Genomic DNA, 17,177 nt, shown 5'->3' on the forward strand with positions numbered 1-17,177 from the left:
ATTACTTGTCACAGTGCAATTAAACACTGAAAACACAAAGCACGAGACCTTTCAACCTGTCACTGACGGGTTTGGCACGTCACGTGGTTGAATTTGTAGTACTTTTTTTAAATAGAGAGCAGCGTTATGAAGTACTACACCTACCATGATGCATCTGTTGGCTGAAGACGCCTGGGAGGCTCACCTGTCTTATGTTGTTTGGGGAAAGCCCGCCCCCTACTGGCTGTCACGGGAAGGTGCAAGACGTGCAATTTTAAAACGTACAGTCTTCTTTTTTAAATATCAGAAAATGTATTATATAGGTTTCATTTTGATATAGAAGGGGGCAGTGCACAAAAGCTGTATATGCTATATTGTATCGTTATCATTCAACATAACTTCAGTACCGGAAACCTTCCATGAAGAACACGTGAGTTGTGTCTGAGAAACAGCATCAAAAAACACAAACGAAAGAAACTTAAATATTAAGATATCTCCCAAACTTACACAGTAGAACAAAGAAAAAAATGTTTCTTAACTGTTTGAACTAAAAGAGTGTTTTCTTTTTTCTTTTCAGAATTTGTGACAGAGGAAGACCAAGTTTCATTCATTGTAATTCACCACTGAAAGCTAATAAACAGCTCCTAAATTAATGTTTGGGAGCCCTAACTGAAGGGTTTGTGCAGCTTGTTTTCAGGGTCCCAGATGGGCCAGATTGGACTGAGCCTTGATGATATTCATAAGTGTCTAATTAGACGATTGATCAATTAGCCTGATGTTTTTAAAAAAAATAATAATTTTGCCAACTCAGCCAGAGGAAATGCTACAGATATATGAGAATGTATTTATTTATTGCTAGTTTTGACAGTGTTTCCTGCATCTATTAAACCAGAAGTTGAACTCACTGCTCTCATCAGATTTACCAATTTCTAAAATAATTGTCAGCTGCACCCCTAGAATTAATAGCCACCTTTTAAAACATTCCTGTGCATACAATTAACTAGCTAGAAGAATTGGTAACGGAGAATAAATCATAAAGTGAAAGCAAAAGTTCAGCCCCTTCATTCCCTTCTTTTTCACCCCCTCCGTTATGTACCATTGGTTTTTCTTTCGTCTTTAGATGCCACTCTCTCCACCTCTCTCCCCCTGGGGATGCTGTGCCTGCTCCATCCATAAATGCCACGATCAAAGTCTCCACTTTATTGGTGTTAGACTTGACCTCTCACCCCTCTCTGCCAAATGTCAGCACTCCACATCTCTCTGCCCCAGCTGTTATAAATAAAGAGCGGGGGTCCCACTTCTCGCACATCCCTCGGATCCAGACTGTCTTGTAAACAGCCTCTCAGACATGACCTTACTGAGCTGAGAGGGTCGTAACGATGAAGCAGGAGGGTTGCGGATTGGCTCGGTGCGGCAGCCACGACGCACTTGCAGCTATCAGCAGCTGGGCTTCCTGTCAGGCCGGTTAGATTAAAATAAAACACTTAGGACCTTAAATCTATGCCGCAGATCACCTTGATCAGGAGAAAAAAACATGGTGGTACATACCTGCACTCGTAGCTTATATTCCCGAGTATTCAGGACCTTAGAGTCAAGATGACTGAATGGGATTTTAAAATGTATGAGGCCCTGAGTGTGTGCCACCTTTGACTGAAGCTGTCCAGCAGAGGGCAGAAAAAGACTGCTTAATTTGTTTCCTTTTCTCCCTCCTCACTTTACACCCTCAGCGTTCTTGTTTACTACACTTTCACGATGAAATCATTTTGGAAAATCTGCAATTTACCTGCACTGCCTTGTTTGTTCGTACTCCTGTCAGGCTTTTCTGAGACTTTTTAGCCTGCATCACCTCATTCTTGTTTCAGTCCAATTTTTTCTCAGTAAGTGGTTGTCATGGCACAGTCCCCGAATTATTCCATCCATGGAAGTCTACAGCACCAAGCTGGCAACAAGGAATGAATTCCACATCTCCTCGATGTGAAAAACACAACAAACAAATCAAAAATTCTGAAAATTCTGCAATGCAACAAGAAAAACAACAACAAGAGATGATACACATCATTTCACATAATTCACTGATATGGAAAACATTGCATATTTCAGAACAACAGAAATACAAAAATAATTTCAGATGCTTTTATTTATATTGGTGTTTTTAGAAATGTTTTTCTATCCTGTGTTTTGTGAAACGTTTCTAAGAATGATTCGCTTGTGGTTTTCTTGTATTGTTTTTGTTTCTTAAATCTTGGGTCTTGGGTCTTGTGTCTTCATTGTTTTTTTTTATGATTATATATTTTCATCTGTTTCGTTCCACTTAATGTTGAACTGCTTTAAGAAACATTGTTTTTCTTTCTCCTTCTTTTTGTCTTGTGTTGTTGTATATTGTATAAAGACAAAGCTTCTTTTGAAATGTTGTTGTGTTTGGCGTATCAGGGCTACAGTAAACTTGTGAAATCCTGTACATGGGTTTTATATATAATATATATATATATATTATATTGTACATTGTATATATGCACACACACACACACAAGGGCAGGAATACAAATTTCAATGTCAAAATGTTTTTGGAGTTGAGCTTTGAGCTCTAGACTCACTGCCACAAGCTGCCCGTATCGCAGAGCAGATGATTTTCTGTATACAACTTAATTTCAGCCACCTGTAGTTTCCACATTTTATTCACCGTCTCCAGTTTATGTCTGTGCAACGCAGAACAGCTCAATCCTCTGGCTCCCTGCCCAGGTGCACTCTGTAGCTGCAGCTAATGAAGCGTAGCATTGGTGCCAAACTGGGGAATAAGTACGGCCCAGATACGGTGAAGCTCATTCCCAGCTCTTTTGACCTCAGTGAGAGAAATCCTGCGGGGCCACTATACACCCCCACCTCGCCTCCTGCGCTGCCACAAACTCAATTACATCCATCAGTCATTGGGACTGAGCACCAGGGCTCACCCCTATCCTGCAGTCCTGCCACAGGACCCCAACTTCCCCTCAGGTAAGGCTGTGTGGAAACTAGCAAGTTGAACACACACACATCACCAGGGCTCCGGCAAGGGACTCCATAAATCAAATCTGGTACTAAATGTGCTTTATTCACAAATGTGTTTACTGCCAGTACTCTACCACAAAACACAGGACTCATGACACACTTCTTTCAGAGTGTGTTCCAGACTGTAGCGAGGAAAGGAGGGATAGAGTTTGCAGCGGAGTGGTTGTATCCTAAACCATTAAACCTCCATTAAGTCAAGATGCTCATCTTTATGAGCTGACTGAATAAAAGAAAAGATGAGAGCCCTGGACAGTGTGGAGGATGTGGCTTTCTTAAAAGGCTGAAGGAGGTGAATAAGAAAACAGAGCGACTGAGAGAAATAAAGTGTGGCATTGTGAAAACTGGAGGAATGTTACTGTGAGAGTGGTCAGAGCTGCTTTGGACGGAAGAGCAGCGTGTAGAGGGTTTTGTGGGAGGGGGTGGGGGCTCTGTCACAGCCCCTCCAGGGTAATTGGCTCCAGATGTGAGGCAGCGTGGCCCCTGCGCCAGAAAGGCGTCAGGGCCGCATTAAGAGCTCAGCTCAGGGCTGATGGGATCGCACAGACACAAGCTCACCCCCACTCACCAGAGAAAAACATAAACTGAATCCCGTACTGTTGCTGGTCATCGCTGGGCCTCAAACAGAATAAACCTACTTTTCAAAAAAAGCTTCGACTGTGTGTAACATGTCAGTAAAAACAGAATGCAATGCTTTATAAATCTTTGAGGGGTAACATTTAGTACTGGATGTAGTGCAGGGACAACATATTATGTCAAAACTGAGAAATGTTTTTTTGAATAGTACAGTCCAATATGTTCTTGTTTTTTAAAAACTTTTAAAAAAAAGAAGTGACAGGAGCAACACAACACTGGAAAAGTTTTGTTAAAAAAAAGTTAAAAAAGCACCTTTTGGGTCAGATTACTAGCAATTAGGTTAATCAGCTGTTGGTCAGAAACATGTTTGAGTCTCTCAAAAGAAAAGGGAGGTAATTAATTGTGCAATAAAGTTATTATTCATTAAAAGATTCAGACTATAATTCAGACTAATTTAATCCAAATTTCATCACGCAGCAAGACAGCCGTGATCATTAAGACATCATGTGGTGGTTATTACCGAATGGACACATTTAAGCAAGGTGTGCCAACACCCAGATTATGTTTTTTTTTTATGGGTCTATCAAATCAATAATTAAGATTTGATAAGTTGTCCGTGCATTCATATCACATCTCAAATGAAAGCTTTAAATTGCAAATTGTTGGATTTTTTTTAATCTACATTTTACACAAAAGCTACATCTGCCAAAATAACAAAGCACCGCAGTGCTTCTAATTTTCTTTGTTCATCTACAGAAAGCTCCTTTCGCTCTTGATTTCTTTATTTTAGCCCCAACAATTTTTTTTTATTCTCGATCGCTTTGTCTTGGTGACTATGGGTACTGCATGAGTTAAGTCTTCTTTTCCTCCATCATGTCAGTGTTGGGCCTGACTATGGACTAACAGGCGATGTGTGCATTGGTCAATTCTCCCACAGTTCCAAGAGCCTCTATTTAAGGCAGCAAAGTGTTTGCTGCACACAATGTGCTTCGGTTTTCAGTGTTTTGTGATAAAGGCAGCAGAGGAAGGGTTAAGCACATTGCACGTGCACATGGATAAGAAGCAAACGTAGATGACAATGTCAAGTTACCCATTGTTTTCACACTATAAAGACCTCTGAAAACAGGTAATGCTCCTTCTTTTCTGCCACATGTTTTCTGTGTTTCACTGATAGTCCTCTAATAGGAATTCTAAACTCTCCTCGTTACTGGGCTTTTTAAATATGATTTCATAGAAAGCATGAAGAAATGTGTAAATAAGGAACATTTTACAATGAGTAGAGCATCTGGTGTTTCAAAAAGAGTCCTCAGAGTGAGGAATGCTGTTACTGTGACACAAAGAGCATGTTTACTGATTGAGCGTGGAAATTGATTAAAAGCAGAAAAGCAGCATGGAGCGAAGGTAAATGAAGGCAACAGAAAGAAATGAAAGAAGGGAGAAAAAAAATTAAATGGAGAGCACTTCATCAGTGATGACACTTGCGTATTGATGGCATTTGCTGAGTTGCAGTCTTTACCGTGACTAACAAGGAAAACCACTCATCATGCCAGCCAGCATTAAAAAACTGATGTGAAAAGACCCTTGAAGCACCTTTCACTCAGGAATGCCTGTTGAACAAGATTATGAGGGTGAACAGAAAGCAGATGTGCATGTTTTGAGCTCTGCTGCAGTTTCTGACATCCACAACCTGTGACGGCACATTGAATTCATGTTGAAACACAAACAGGAAGGGGAAATGGAACGCTGCATTGGCTCTGCTTTCTGCCAATATCAATCTGGCCGCATAGAGATTGATATGAGAACTCTGATACTCCGATGACTGAAGATGAGGCTTTTACTGGTGGTTTCCAACCTCTCTCGTCTCCCAGCAGAAAGGGGACAACAAACTTTAAGTGTGTCAAAGGTCAATGTTCAGACTAGCTGCTATCCTGATTTCCAACAACAGAAAGTCATTTTCAAAGAACACAGCCGACACCTCTTAAAACAATATAAAAAGCAGAGGCTGCCAACGGGGGCTTAATTTCAGCCCACCATCGTTCCCCTGCCCTATTCCATCCTTTAACCCTGGGAGATGGTGGTGTTGTCATACTGCTGGACATGTGCCCAGGGTGTGAGCGAGTTTAACTAAACAAAAACACTCCCACCCCAGGCTGAGGACTCAGGCCCCATCAGGCCTCCATAAAAACAGCTCGGAGCTGTGTTAACATACCCGTTTCCAACACACGGTAGAATTGTGAGAAAACTGAAGCATCTGGTTATCTCCGACTTGTCGAGGTTTCATAAACCAGAGAAGAATGTCAATGATATGACGACGGCCTGGAGCGCTGTTAGAACAGCCGGACACTAGGTGGTAATCTTGTGCCACGTATGGTTTACAAGAGAGGTCCACATATGAGCACATGTGGAGGAATGGCAGTGAGGAAAAAATGTGCTTTTTAACTGACCACAGCTATAGTTACCTTTTATGCTCATATTTTCCATCAAAAATATAAAGTATGATAAGCTAAGAGGTATTTCCCCAGTCAACGTCTCGCTTGTTACTGTTAAAATCAACATTGGCTCTTTAAGTATCTGAGTAAGAAACACATATCGAGTATGGATGGCAGCTGGTTTGCCCTTACATTATGGGATTGTCCTGAGGAGAAATGGATGAAGGCTGGGGACATTTCCAGGACTAAAGAACCTATTTTAAAAGCGAGTGAGTAAAAACAGGACCGCCGCAGCTTTCTACAGGGATGGCAGGCCGACCTACCTAATTCCAAAGATTAAAAGCAGCCGACGGGTGGCTGGAGGTTTCAGAGGCAGCGTGAAGACAATCTAAACAGCATCATGATTAGAAACGTGCTGAGCATGTGGCTTTCATTAGCTATGAGCTGAGCCCAGAGTATAACACAGAGCAGCGGGTCGCAGCATCAATACCGCGCCTGCCAATCAAACACATGTTTAGACTGATGAGCCTTCCACAGCACTGATAAAGTGATTAAATAAAGAACCTCCCTTCCATTAAATGCCAGTGAATTAAAAAATAACATGACACACAAATAGTAATCTGTCCATTTTTATCACGTTCACTGACAACAGAGCAGAAATAACCAAAAACAGGAATGGGATTGGAATGGCAAACGACGGAATGGCTTGGATTTAAGAGGAAAAACAGGATGTTTAAGAGAAGTTCCCATAATCAATAAATAAAAAATAATTTGTCCATCTTTTGCGCCAGGCAGACAAAAAAAGGCAAAGTTTTCTCTGTGAAAACCAACATGTAAAAGAAGAAGCATAAAAAGAAAGTGAAGCTTGGCCTCTTCTTAAGTTAAAGTCTCCAGAAACAATTTTACCACAAAAAGCTCCCTGAACTAATGCCTCTTATTGTCTGTTCCCTTTTCTTTGGAAATGAAGTTTCTTTGGTTTGCATTTCCTTTTCTTGGCTAGGAGCTCTTCACCCATGTGACGATGATGACACAGAGACTCATGACACCCATGATCAACCCAAAGACCACGAGAAGTATTGCCTGAGGAGACAAAACGTGCAAAAAACGAAACAAAACAAAAACATTAGTTAGCATAGAGAGTAAAATGGCTCAGAGTTACACAGTATATGATGAACTGCGTGCATTCACCCCAATGGAATCGACGGATCTGAGGGGCTGGCCACTGATCTTGAGGTAGAAGATGCCTGGAAAAACAAACAGCAGGCAGCTGGACATTGTTGATCCTGAGGAACAAAACAGGAGAGATTGTTTGAGCAGGACTGCAACATTAATTATGTATAAGTAGATACTGTGATTTCAGACATGAAAATCAATACCAGTGGAATATTGACATGTGAGCTCCTTTAATGTTTCTCAGCAATTTCAAAAAGATTCAGAAGCAAAAATAACATTTATTCTCTCAACGTTATGAAAAATAATCACATACCAACTACTCCAAACACATTGCTTATGTCGGGCACAAAGATGGCCAGGATTAGCACCACGCTCAGGATGGTAAGCGTTGAGATGATGTGGATCAGCCAGGAGAAGCTGCGTCCTCCAAACAGCAGCAAAATCGCAGCCTTACGGGCCTGCGGCGTTCACACAAATAAAGCTCATTCAAGACTAGGTGCAAACTGGAGATAAAAATGTGAACGGAGTAAAAGAGACACGACTGAAATGGAATTCCTCACAGTAAATAGATCATCTCTGGCCAGTTTTTATCAAAATAACTCACTTTAACATATAATAAAAAATGATTGTATGATAAAATTGGACAGAATAAACAAAATCAACCAAACAATAAGTTAATTAAAAGCTGCACTGTGAATAATAGAAAGCAAATAAATCTGGTGTTATATCACTGCATTTTAAAAATGCACAACTGCAGGAGTTAAACCAAACACCTTTTGATGTGACTTCATTTCCCACTATTCAGTAAGGCATCCAACATTGAATATGAGCAAACTGAGATGCTCTTCAGCTCCAGCGAGTTCAAAGGCTGCGACAGAGCTGATGTACTCACAGGGAAGTGTATAAGTGGTACAGTCAGCAGCACAGCGATGAGGACTGCCAACCGAACCGTCATCACCATGATGTCCCGTGGCAAGTATGCATCGTAACCAAGCAACAGCTCCGAGTCCACATGATCTATAAGTAGCAGGTAAGAAGAATGAGGGCACAGACGGAGCAGAACTGTAGCTCAGTGATGCGTGTCGCTGCGGGCTTACTGTAGAAAGTGAGGTAGCCAAAAAGTGCAGAGATGAAGTAAAGCAGGAAGCTGAGGCCAATACTGATGTTTGAGACTTTCTGCATCCTGGCCTTTGTCGGTCTGAAAGACATCAGGCATTCACTCAGCGTAGTGTCTACATTTCCCAGGGGGTTCAGTGACATTTAGCAGAAGTTAAAGTTAAGGCTGGAGTGCTGACCGTTCCAGTTCGCAGTAGATCGGCAGGACAGCCGTGTGGCACAGAAAGGAGAAAGCCATGGTAGGGATGGCATAGGCACTCTGCAACACACATCAGTCACAGCACAGTCGTCATCAACAAATTATCAGCTTACACTGTTACACAGAAGTGAGAGGGCCGGTGTGTCAAAGTATGAGTAGGAATTAGCATCTAAGCTGCCGATTGTGATGACACATACATTACAACGTGTTCTTTCTTGAATCGTCCTCTAAATGTATTCCACGCTAAAAGTCAATTTAATTAACCTTTATTGCATGTCCAAGCATGTTTTTCTTGTGAGAAATAAGAACCAAATTACTTTAGCTACATCTGCCAGGTGTAATTATGGCAGTCAAGTGTACATATGGCCTTAACGTGTAACATAAATATGAGTGGCAGCTGTAAAGTGCGCTGCTCGGGTTCCACGTGTACAGACCAATCAGTCATAGGTGAGAGTGTGACCTGTCAGCACAGTCAAACAACTGATGTTCAACAACTTTGCACCACCATCTAAGAAGGGTCCTGCATGTGCAGTGCAGAGAAAAATGCTGGTTTCAAATACGCACCTTGATGGAGATGACAAAGAGTTTTGGCGTACATTCTGACTCAGAGAAATTTGATATCTGCAGAAACAGGAAGAGAACAGGCAGCATGTTATTTATTTTTCTGAAAGGAGACGACTCCTGCAGTGCTGATGCAGGTAGAAATAAAATTCCACTGCCTGGTTTCACAGCTATAGGGAAAGCAATAATTAAAGTTAACCCATGTAAGTCTGGAATTGTAGTATGGTGTATAATTTCAAAAGGTCAAAGTTCATTTCCAGGGCCAGACAAGGTCACCTGGACTTCCTTCCTTCTTATGACTGTCTTCATTCACCATGCAGCCTTCTCTGGTCCTCATCAGCCAAAGCCAACACCTGTCAGTAAACTAAATATCCCGGGTTCCTCCAAATCCGCTGGCCATGGTCAACTGGTTCCTGCCTCAGAAACATGGTCTCATACAGAACCAGTCCAAAGGTTTTGACACATCTGCTCATTTAAAATTGCAATATGTCAAAATAGTAAAATATTTACTCTAATGAACAATTAAAAGAGGATACTTTAAAAAAGAAAAAGACTATATTAGCAGGCCCCAAAGTGAAAATTCCCCACAAGAGAAATGAAACACTTAATAACACAGGTAATTATGATACACGAATAAGAAAACCTGCAATCCCAGAGGAATTAGTCCATTTAAAATAATAGTTAGAAAAAGATCAGTGAACATCACAACTGTCTCACTCTTGCAACCATGTGCATCATTCCTCAACAATGAATAAAGAAATATGCACCAGAGGAGCTGAAAAATTGGAGTGAACATAGTTGTAGTAGCTATCAGGAGGTACAGAGCAGGTCATAATACCTATTTAAAAAAAAAAAAAAGAAGTCTTCTCGTGAAGCACAGAGGTGGTAGTATAGTAATTATGGAGCTGTATGAGCGCGAGGGCATTGTAGAGATGACATGAATTTCTTCTATCGAAGAAAATAACAAAACTTTGACCTGGCTAAATGTGTTGCTTGGCTCAACTCCAACACAACACCTCTCGGTTATCTTAAAGAGCAGCATAAAGGGAAGCTTGTGTCTCTGAACAATTTCAGATAATTTCCCCAGAAACTGGTGTAAGTCTCCTCAAATACTGCGGTGGACTGAATCACAGTCACGAAATACAGCGAATCTAAAACCTGGTTTTGATTGTACGTCAGAGGAAATCACCTTCTGTTTCAGTATGAAACATTCTTAACAGTTTCACACCGACTGCACTATTCGTACTGGAGAATGTGCTCACAACAAAATGTTTCCATCTACCTTGAAAGTGCCTGAGAGGGTCGTGACATTATGAGGTAGTGGACATGGGATGGACCATTTCTTGACCACGACCTAGAGATGAGGCAAAGCAACATGTCAGCGATGGAAGAAATACAGTAGATGCATGTCTGAAAGTTTAAACCAGAGCTTACCACAACAGCAAAGTACAGCATGAACAGGAAGGCAAGACTGCTGGTGTAGCTAAGGAAGCCTGTTGAGTCAGACGAACATCTCGTGAGATGCAGCGATTTAAACCAGTTTGGAGCAGAGAATCAAATAGCTTCTAGATCTACAAAACTTACCAATTTTGGGCGACATTGATAGAGGCAGAACAATGCAAACTGTAACTAGGATCAGAAGCAACTTGCCATCGTCATACCAGGCGTTTCTGAAAAAAACAACCAAACAAAAAAATAAAAAAACAGGACATGAATTATTAAAGGTTTATGTTGAATTAGGGCACATTGATCGTGATCGTCTCCGGTGTCCTGAAATGTTACGGACAGTAGAGACTAATCTGCCATGCTTTAAGGTGGACCAGCTCTGGATATATGTATCCCTTTCGTACTCAAATATAGAGTGACAGATTCATCATGTGGTACGAATTAAAGGCTTTAGCTCTTGCAAAGCATAACAATTATGTAATTCACATGCAAACGTTGTGTCACTCCATCGGATGAGACCAAATCTCGCTTGCAGGGTTTTTAAAGAGGGGGAATAATATTTTCCTTTGCTGAAGGATAGCCATCAAGGTTTATTCGGGATTTGGGAGTTAGAGGAAGAGGAGGTGGAGGAGGAGTGGTGGAGTTGGAGGTGACACATGTGGAAGGCATGTCGGCTCCGCTGGGGTAGGGGTCGGGTGGAAGGCTGCTGCCTGTGGCTGCTGTATGTTGGACCGCAGCATGGGGTCATGAGGGACTGGCTCCACTGCTCTTTATGGGGCTTCCAGAGTCAGCAGCACCTGCTCCGACCACATCAACACCCACTGACCCTTGTTTGGCAGTTTCACAGCTGTGGCGTTACCATAGGCGCTGATGGATTTGTCTCTGCGTCTACACAGTTTCTACCCTGTAACTGGATGTCAGGCAGAGTGCCGCTTTGACTCCGAAAACCTTTTGTCCAATAACCTCTCCGACTGAAGCTTAGATGAAGCACTGCGGCTGAATTAGGCCCCTTCTCTACTTAAGCAGCCATGTTGAAGTAAAAAAATATATATCACCACTGAGCTCCAGGGTTACTGTAAAGGCACAGGATACCTAGAGGACCCATGAAATGTAGAAAATTTCTCGCTACAAGACGCAGCATAGCACTGAGTTAAGGCTTAAGTATGACTGCCAATTAGTCAACCTCCACACAGCGCTGAAGATCAGCGTGAATCAGGCCAACGCAGCTCGATAGCAGATCCACAGCTGTGCGTGCTCTTGGCTTTGTTGCAGACTGTAAAGCACGATGAGAGGAACAGCACGCACAGCCTGTTAATGCAAACTCAGAGAGATTGAGCACGACTGTGTTATCGCGCCGCCGCATTATGATAAACGAGCCAACAAAAAGTAACGCAGTTTAATATAAAACAACTCATTTATTCAGGCTTTGATGCAATTGAGTGCGTGTCCGTTAACATCCCAAAGCCACTCATTAACAGAAATGTTTTGCTTCCCTCAACAGTGAGCTGTAATTAGAATGGCAAAACTGATATCCCCTTGTATCAGTCTGATTCCGGGGAACATGTGTGAGAGATTTGGGGGTGAAAGGAGCACACTAATACAAAGCAGCTGTGTGTGGAAGATTCAGATGTTGACGGATGGAGCTGAGAGCTGTTACAAGTCTTGCTTAAACCAGTGTGGCCAATAATAAAGTGATAGACGTTACATTCTTGGCCAGGGATTCTTCTCAGAGCTGCAGGCTCATCCACCCAGGCCAATGATGGACACTGAGAGGTGATAAATGGCCTTTCTCTATCATGAATACATTTCCTTCGGGCGTGCTTCGTGCCACACAACAGACACGGAGCTTTCCCTCCAATATTTCATGAAGAAATTACTAGCAGTCCATCGAGGGTTGTGGGAGGTCTTCTTCATTATTCATACATTTATCTTTGCCCAGCTAATTTCAGTTTTTGTCATTTTGAGGCGCGAAAGTGTCAAATTTGACTTATTTGAAGGTCAAAATGGATCATCTACAACATCACGGGAACAGGAGTGTCTCATTCGTTATCTTGTAGCTAATTTAAAAGAATGGTTTCCCCTGCAGCTGCGTGAGAGTTTGAGCAAATCTTTTTCATGGAAGCTCAGAAAGCTCAATGTACCCACCCTGTGTCTTCTGGGCTCAGGAAGCTGTTGATGGCTGCAGGAAGCTCCGACTTCAAGATGAACAAATATGATGACATGCCTGAGACAGAAAAAGGGAAAACAGAAATGAATAAGCATACAAACACAAAATGACTTCAAAAACACAAACACAGCACATAACTGAATGCTGTTAATGTGAAGATGATGTATTTTCCTGTGCGAGGCAACGGAAAAGCGGAGGGGGCGTCACGAAATTAATGCGGCAAGCTGCTCAGGAGGATCACCGGCAGATTTTATGCAAACTTTTTTGGAAAGCTTGGGTAACAGCCAGGATGGAGAATTGTGAGTGGGGGTGGGGGCAGGAATGCTAACAATAATGATCTCTGACGCTAATCCAGGTACTTCCACCCGTTCTCCACCTCACTAGGAAACAGGATACTTCCCTATTTGCTCTGACAGCCAATCAGAGAGAAGATAGGGGTCAATTCCTGGGAGTCAGCCCCGAATAACCCCGGCAGGAAAATGGGGAAAAAGAACATCAAGAGAGAAGAAAACATTTTGGTCTGAAAAAGTGATTCAGATGCAGTGTGCGGTCAGTCATAACGGGGAGTATGTAAAGGGATTTAGATTTCTGAAGCCAAGGCCTACGCAGAGTGAGATGGGGCCTTATTGCCTCAGGGAAGGTCTTGCACTCGCCGTTAAATAATACTAGCCATAATCCCTCAGATCCTGTATTTGTTTATAAAAGAAAATTCCTGCAATAACCCTCCAGCCCACACAGACACAAGCACATTCTCTACGAGAGGAACTACTGCCATTTATGAGCACTAAAATCTGTCAGTATGGGGGTTATTGTTAGGCAGCAGCTGGTTTAGTATATTAGCCAAAAAGTTTCCCGGCAAAAGTTCATCCATCAATATGAACAAACGATGAAAAGGGGAAAAAAATAACTTTTGTTTTCAACCACACAAATGAATAATGGCACACTGACAGGGATCACACAACAGACATGATGCAACAGCTTAGTTTCATGCAGTTGGTTACTTGAAGCACAACAACACCTCTATGGGAATTCCTGGTGGGAACATACTTACATCTCTAAACAGAAACGACCCTTGAGTGAACAAAGAGGGCTGCGATTGGTCAAGTGGTAAGAAAACAGATTCTTATAATAGGCATGTATGTAAAGTTTAGGGAGAACTGAGGTAAGCCCTCTGTGTGTGGTCAGCAAATAGCTAGAGAGTGTGTTCAACGTAAGACAGAGCCACTTTCATTTCATTAAGAGCCAGGAGAGAGGCAGGCTGTGAGAGCCAGGGGCTGGTCAGTAATTAAGGTCAATTGGCCCATCAGCCTTTGGCAGCGCAGATGAATGTTTACCCAGAGTGAGGCTAATTGCACTCTTATAAAAGGGGCCAGGGGTACAGACAGATGCATGCTGGAGTGCTGGCTCTCACACTCTTGCACATACTGCCCCATGCTGGGAAAACCACAAACATACCAGAGGGCACGGCAGTAATCCACTCAGCCATGCCACTAATGACGGCAGAGGAGCAATCGCCTCGGCTCTCAGTTGTCCGAGGGGAAGGTCCGTCTGTGGAGCGAGTGGAGATGGTAGTGGGAGATAGAAGTAAGGGGGGTAGAAAATAAAGGGAGGGGTCCCATTAGATTACTCACCACGCAGAGGGTGGGAGGGGGTTTACCATCAGCGATCAATTAGAGAAGAAGTCATATTGGAGGCCCAGGGGAGGGGGCTGAGAGGACAGCGGCTACAAGGTCAGGGGTTATCAGGGAATCTCGATAATAGCCTTACAAGGGGAGTGGGGGAGTAAACCTCACAACAGGCCCCTTGATCACCAGCAGGAGGCACTATCTGCCTCCAAAATAAACAAACTGACCCTGCAGCAGTCCTCACCCTCATCACCACTCTGCTTCTCATAAAAACCACATAATCAGTTTATGTCCAACATGTCAGGAATAATATCTGTTACTGCACATTAAAGTGGAGGCTGACTTACCACCAATATTTTGGATGAGAATTGCAATTCCAACCAGAACCTGGAGAGAATTTTAAGGAGGCTGTTGTCAATAATCGACTTCCTGGTTGTGTTGAAAACATAAGTGCATGAACTGTTTGACTGGGCAAACTCACAGCAGCCCAAAAGAAAACACTTACTTTTCCTGGTTTGTGCAATGCTTTCCCTCCAAGGTCTTCATACGAGTTGATACCTAGAGTAAAAGAAAACAACAACAACAAACAAACAAACAAAAAGAAACAACAACAAAAATGAGACATGAACATTGTGTGCAGGGTGACCCATGCATTACAAAACTCTCAACAGGTATTCATAGAGATTTAATTATCTCCTCCTTTGCCTCCTTTGACCTCTTCCAAACATTACTTAAACATCACCTGATTCAGTCACAACAATACAATAAGGCTCTGACTAAAAAGTAAATACGAAAAGATAAACTATCTTAAACCACACAACGCATCAGCTAGTTCACTGACGCACTGATTTAATCATGAGGAAAGGAAAAGAGATAGCTCAGGGTGTGAAGTCTGGATGTAACCTCATTGATAAACCCATGCGGTGCGTTATCACAAGTTAGACAAAGTACCCATTGTTAGTCCCTCACCTGTTTGGTCACAAAGCTTCAGAAGAAGATGTATAGAGTACAATGCCAGACTGGACACCAGCACCAACAGAATGCTAAAGAGGGAAGGGAGAGCAACAACTATCAGTCATGAAGCGGATAGTAAAAAGAAAATGCCGCTGGAAAAAGCGTACCCTTACCTAAAACCAACAATTCCCGTGCTAGCCATGGCATAAGCGAGACCCAGTATACCGCTGCCCATGATAGCATTCATCAGGTTGAACACAGATGAGGTGAAGGAGGCTCCTGTGGCTCTGGTTTGCACTGATCCCTGCACACACAGCAGGAATAAGACACGGGGGGTAAGAGGTTGGGTATGAAGTCAACAAACCAGCTGAGGAAGAAATCCGATTGTTTGTGTCTTTTGTGGACTGCTCATGGCAGTATTAAGAACAACTGGTCAGCCCTGATGATGGATGCCATGAAACAACACTGCAGTGGCATGCAGGATCAGGGAATGGATGGGGTGGGATTTGAGCTACTTGCTGCAGGACAGCTGCCTGAGCTCAGGATAAGGGGAGCTGCCCAAACTGCTTGACCTCTGTAATGGGGGATATCCTGGACAGAACGAGTGGCAACTCTGGTGTCAGTGTCACAACAAGCCTGGATTGACCTGCAGGCCTCTCAGTCCGATTCACCCTGTTACAGTACTGATAGAAAGGAAGAACTCTACAACTACCAGACGGATGAAAACACAAGACTAGCTGCAGCATGCAATCCAAATCCAGCAAATTAGATTTCACAGATCCATGAATAGCAAGAATGGGACTTAAAGATGTATTTGAAACCATCTAATCCCTGTTCAGTCATATAGGGGGAAAGCATACCCCAGCAAGTGTGGTCACACTTGTGTTTTGTGTTAGTCTTTGTGATTGGAATCACATTTGGAACTGGCTATTAATGTTCATCTAAAATTAAATGTGGTAAACTGCTGTTTTGAGCATATATATTTTTAGCTATGTTAAAACAGCACTGATTTAAATCATTTAAGATTAGGGAGACTACTACTGATGAATTCTGAAAAATGGAAGAAGGAGCCTTGTTTTAGCTGTGTCACTTCCTCTCAGAAAAAAAGTCAAGTTAAATGAGAAAAATCAAAGTTGTTCTGACTTTTGAAAGAAATAGAGCTTATAACTGGCGGAGTTCCCCACAAATGAAATTCGGAATTTAAGACAGCATTTATTCTCAACTTGCAAAAGTAAAAGAATTGAAAAAAATACGGATATGAACATTTGAAATACGACAGTATCCCAGCAGTGTGAGGGTGGACTTTCATTGTAAGTGCTGACAGAAGCAGAAACACAAAGGGAAGCTGAAATGTGAAGTTCATCTCATGTGATGTCTGTCATAAAAAGTTCCAAGACATCAGAAGAAAATTGTGCACACATTTCTGACTTGGAGAAAATACATTTAATGGAGATGTTCTGGTACTAGACCTCCATCAGACAACACTGGGGCCCCAGAGTCTTAGGATTGACACAAATCACACAACTGCTGGCTAAATACTCACATTTCCTAATAAAGGTGTCGTCTCGCCGCCTTCTGTGTCCCTGGAGGTACGTTCTCTGTAAAGGTCTGCGTGCGCGTGCCCGTTGATACTCATCGTTAAGAACCTCAGGGAACAAACCGATCAGTGTCAGACCTCACGAGCACAGCAGTCAGTGTGACGACAGATAGCCGAAAACTTTATGAGACCATCTTCTTCCTCCAGCACTTTTAAGATCTCCTCTTATCATTCTGTCAGCTGCTTACTGTTGTTGTTGATAACCCTCATCACGTGCCCATCATTTCCGTCGCATTTCATATGACAGAAAACAGACGAACCAATCAGAAGTCGATCCTTCACTCGTTTGCCCAATCAGCACTCGTCTCTGGTC

At 42.5% G+C, this 17,177-nt stretch overlaps 1 protein-coding gene across 2 annotated transcripts; it reads right to left on the minus strand.

Moving 5' to 3' along the window:
* Positions 1–6,641: 6,641 nt before the first annotated feature.
* On the minus strand, positions 6,642–17,081 carry slc38a6 (solute carrier family 38 member 6). Of its 2 annotated transcripts, XM_075448367.1 has the most exons (17): positions 16,811–17,081; positions 15,441–15,571; positions 15,283–15,356; positions 14,819–14,871; positions 14,661–14,700; positions 14,144–14,236; positions 12,667–12,745; positions 10,660–10,745; positions 10,510–10,568; positions 10,358–10,429; positions 9,079–9,135; positions 8,495–8,574; positions 8,297–8,397; positions 8,092–8,216; positions 7,513–7,657; positions 7,215–7,309; positions 6,642–7,106 (listed from the first exon to the last, which is right to left on the minus strand). In XM_075448367.1, the coding sequence occupies exons 1-17, from the start codon at positions 16,901–16,903 to the stop codon at positions 7,023–7,025; spliced, it is 1,467 nt and encodes a 488-aa protein (XP_075304482.1). In that variant the 5' UTR covers positions 16,904–17,081; the 3' UTR covers positions 6,642–7,022. The 2 variants fall into 2 exon arrangements, with proteins under 2 accessions (XP_075304482.1, XP_075304483.1); XM_075448368.1 differs by lacking the exon at positions 14,144–14,236.
* Positions 17,082–17,177: the final 96 nt, after the last annotated feature.

This window comes from Odontesthes bonariensis, chromosome 17 (assembly GCF_027942865.1).
Source record: "Odontesthes bonariensis isolate fOdoBon6 chromosome 17, fOdoBon6.hap1, whole genome shotgun sequence".
NCBI lineage: Eukaryota > Metazoa > Chordata > Actinopteri > Atheriniformes > Atherinopsidae > Odontesthes > Odontesthes bonariensis.

Excerpts from the sequence above, each read along its gene's own strand:
- slc38a6 (XM_075448367.1), bottom strand. The coding sequence starts at position 16,903 with ATGAGTATCAACGGGCACGCGCACGCAGACCTTTACAGAGAACGTACC. Across the intron at positions 10,569-10,659 it reads ATCAATGTCGCCCAAAATTG|GCTTCCTTAGCTACACCAGC; the intron begins GTAAGTTTTGTA and ends CTGACTCAACAG. Across the intron at positions 8,575-9,078 it reads TCTTTGTCATCTCCATCAAG|AGTGCCTATGCCATCCCTAC; the intron begins GTGCGTATTTGA and ends TGTGTGTTGCAG.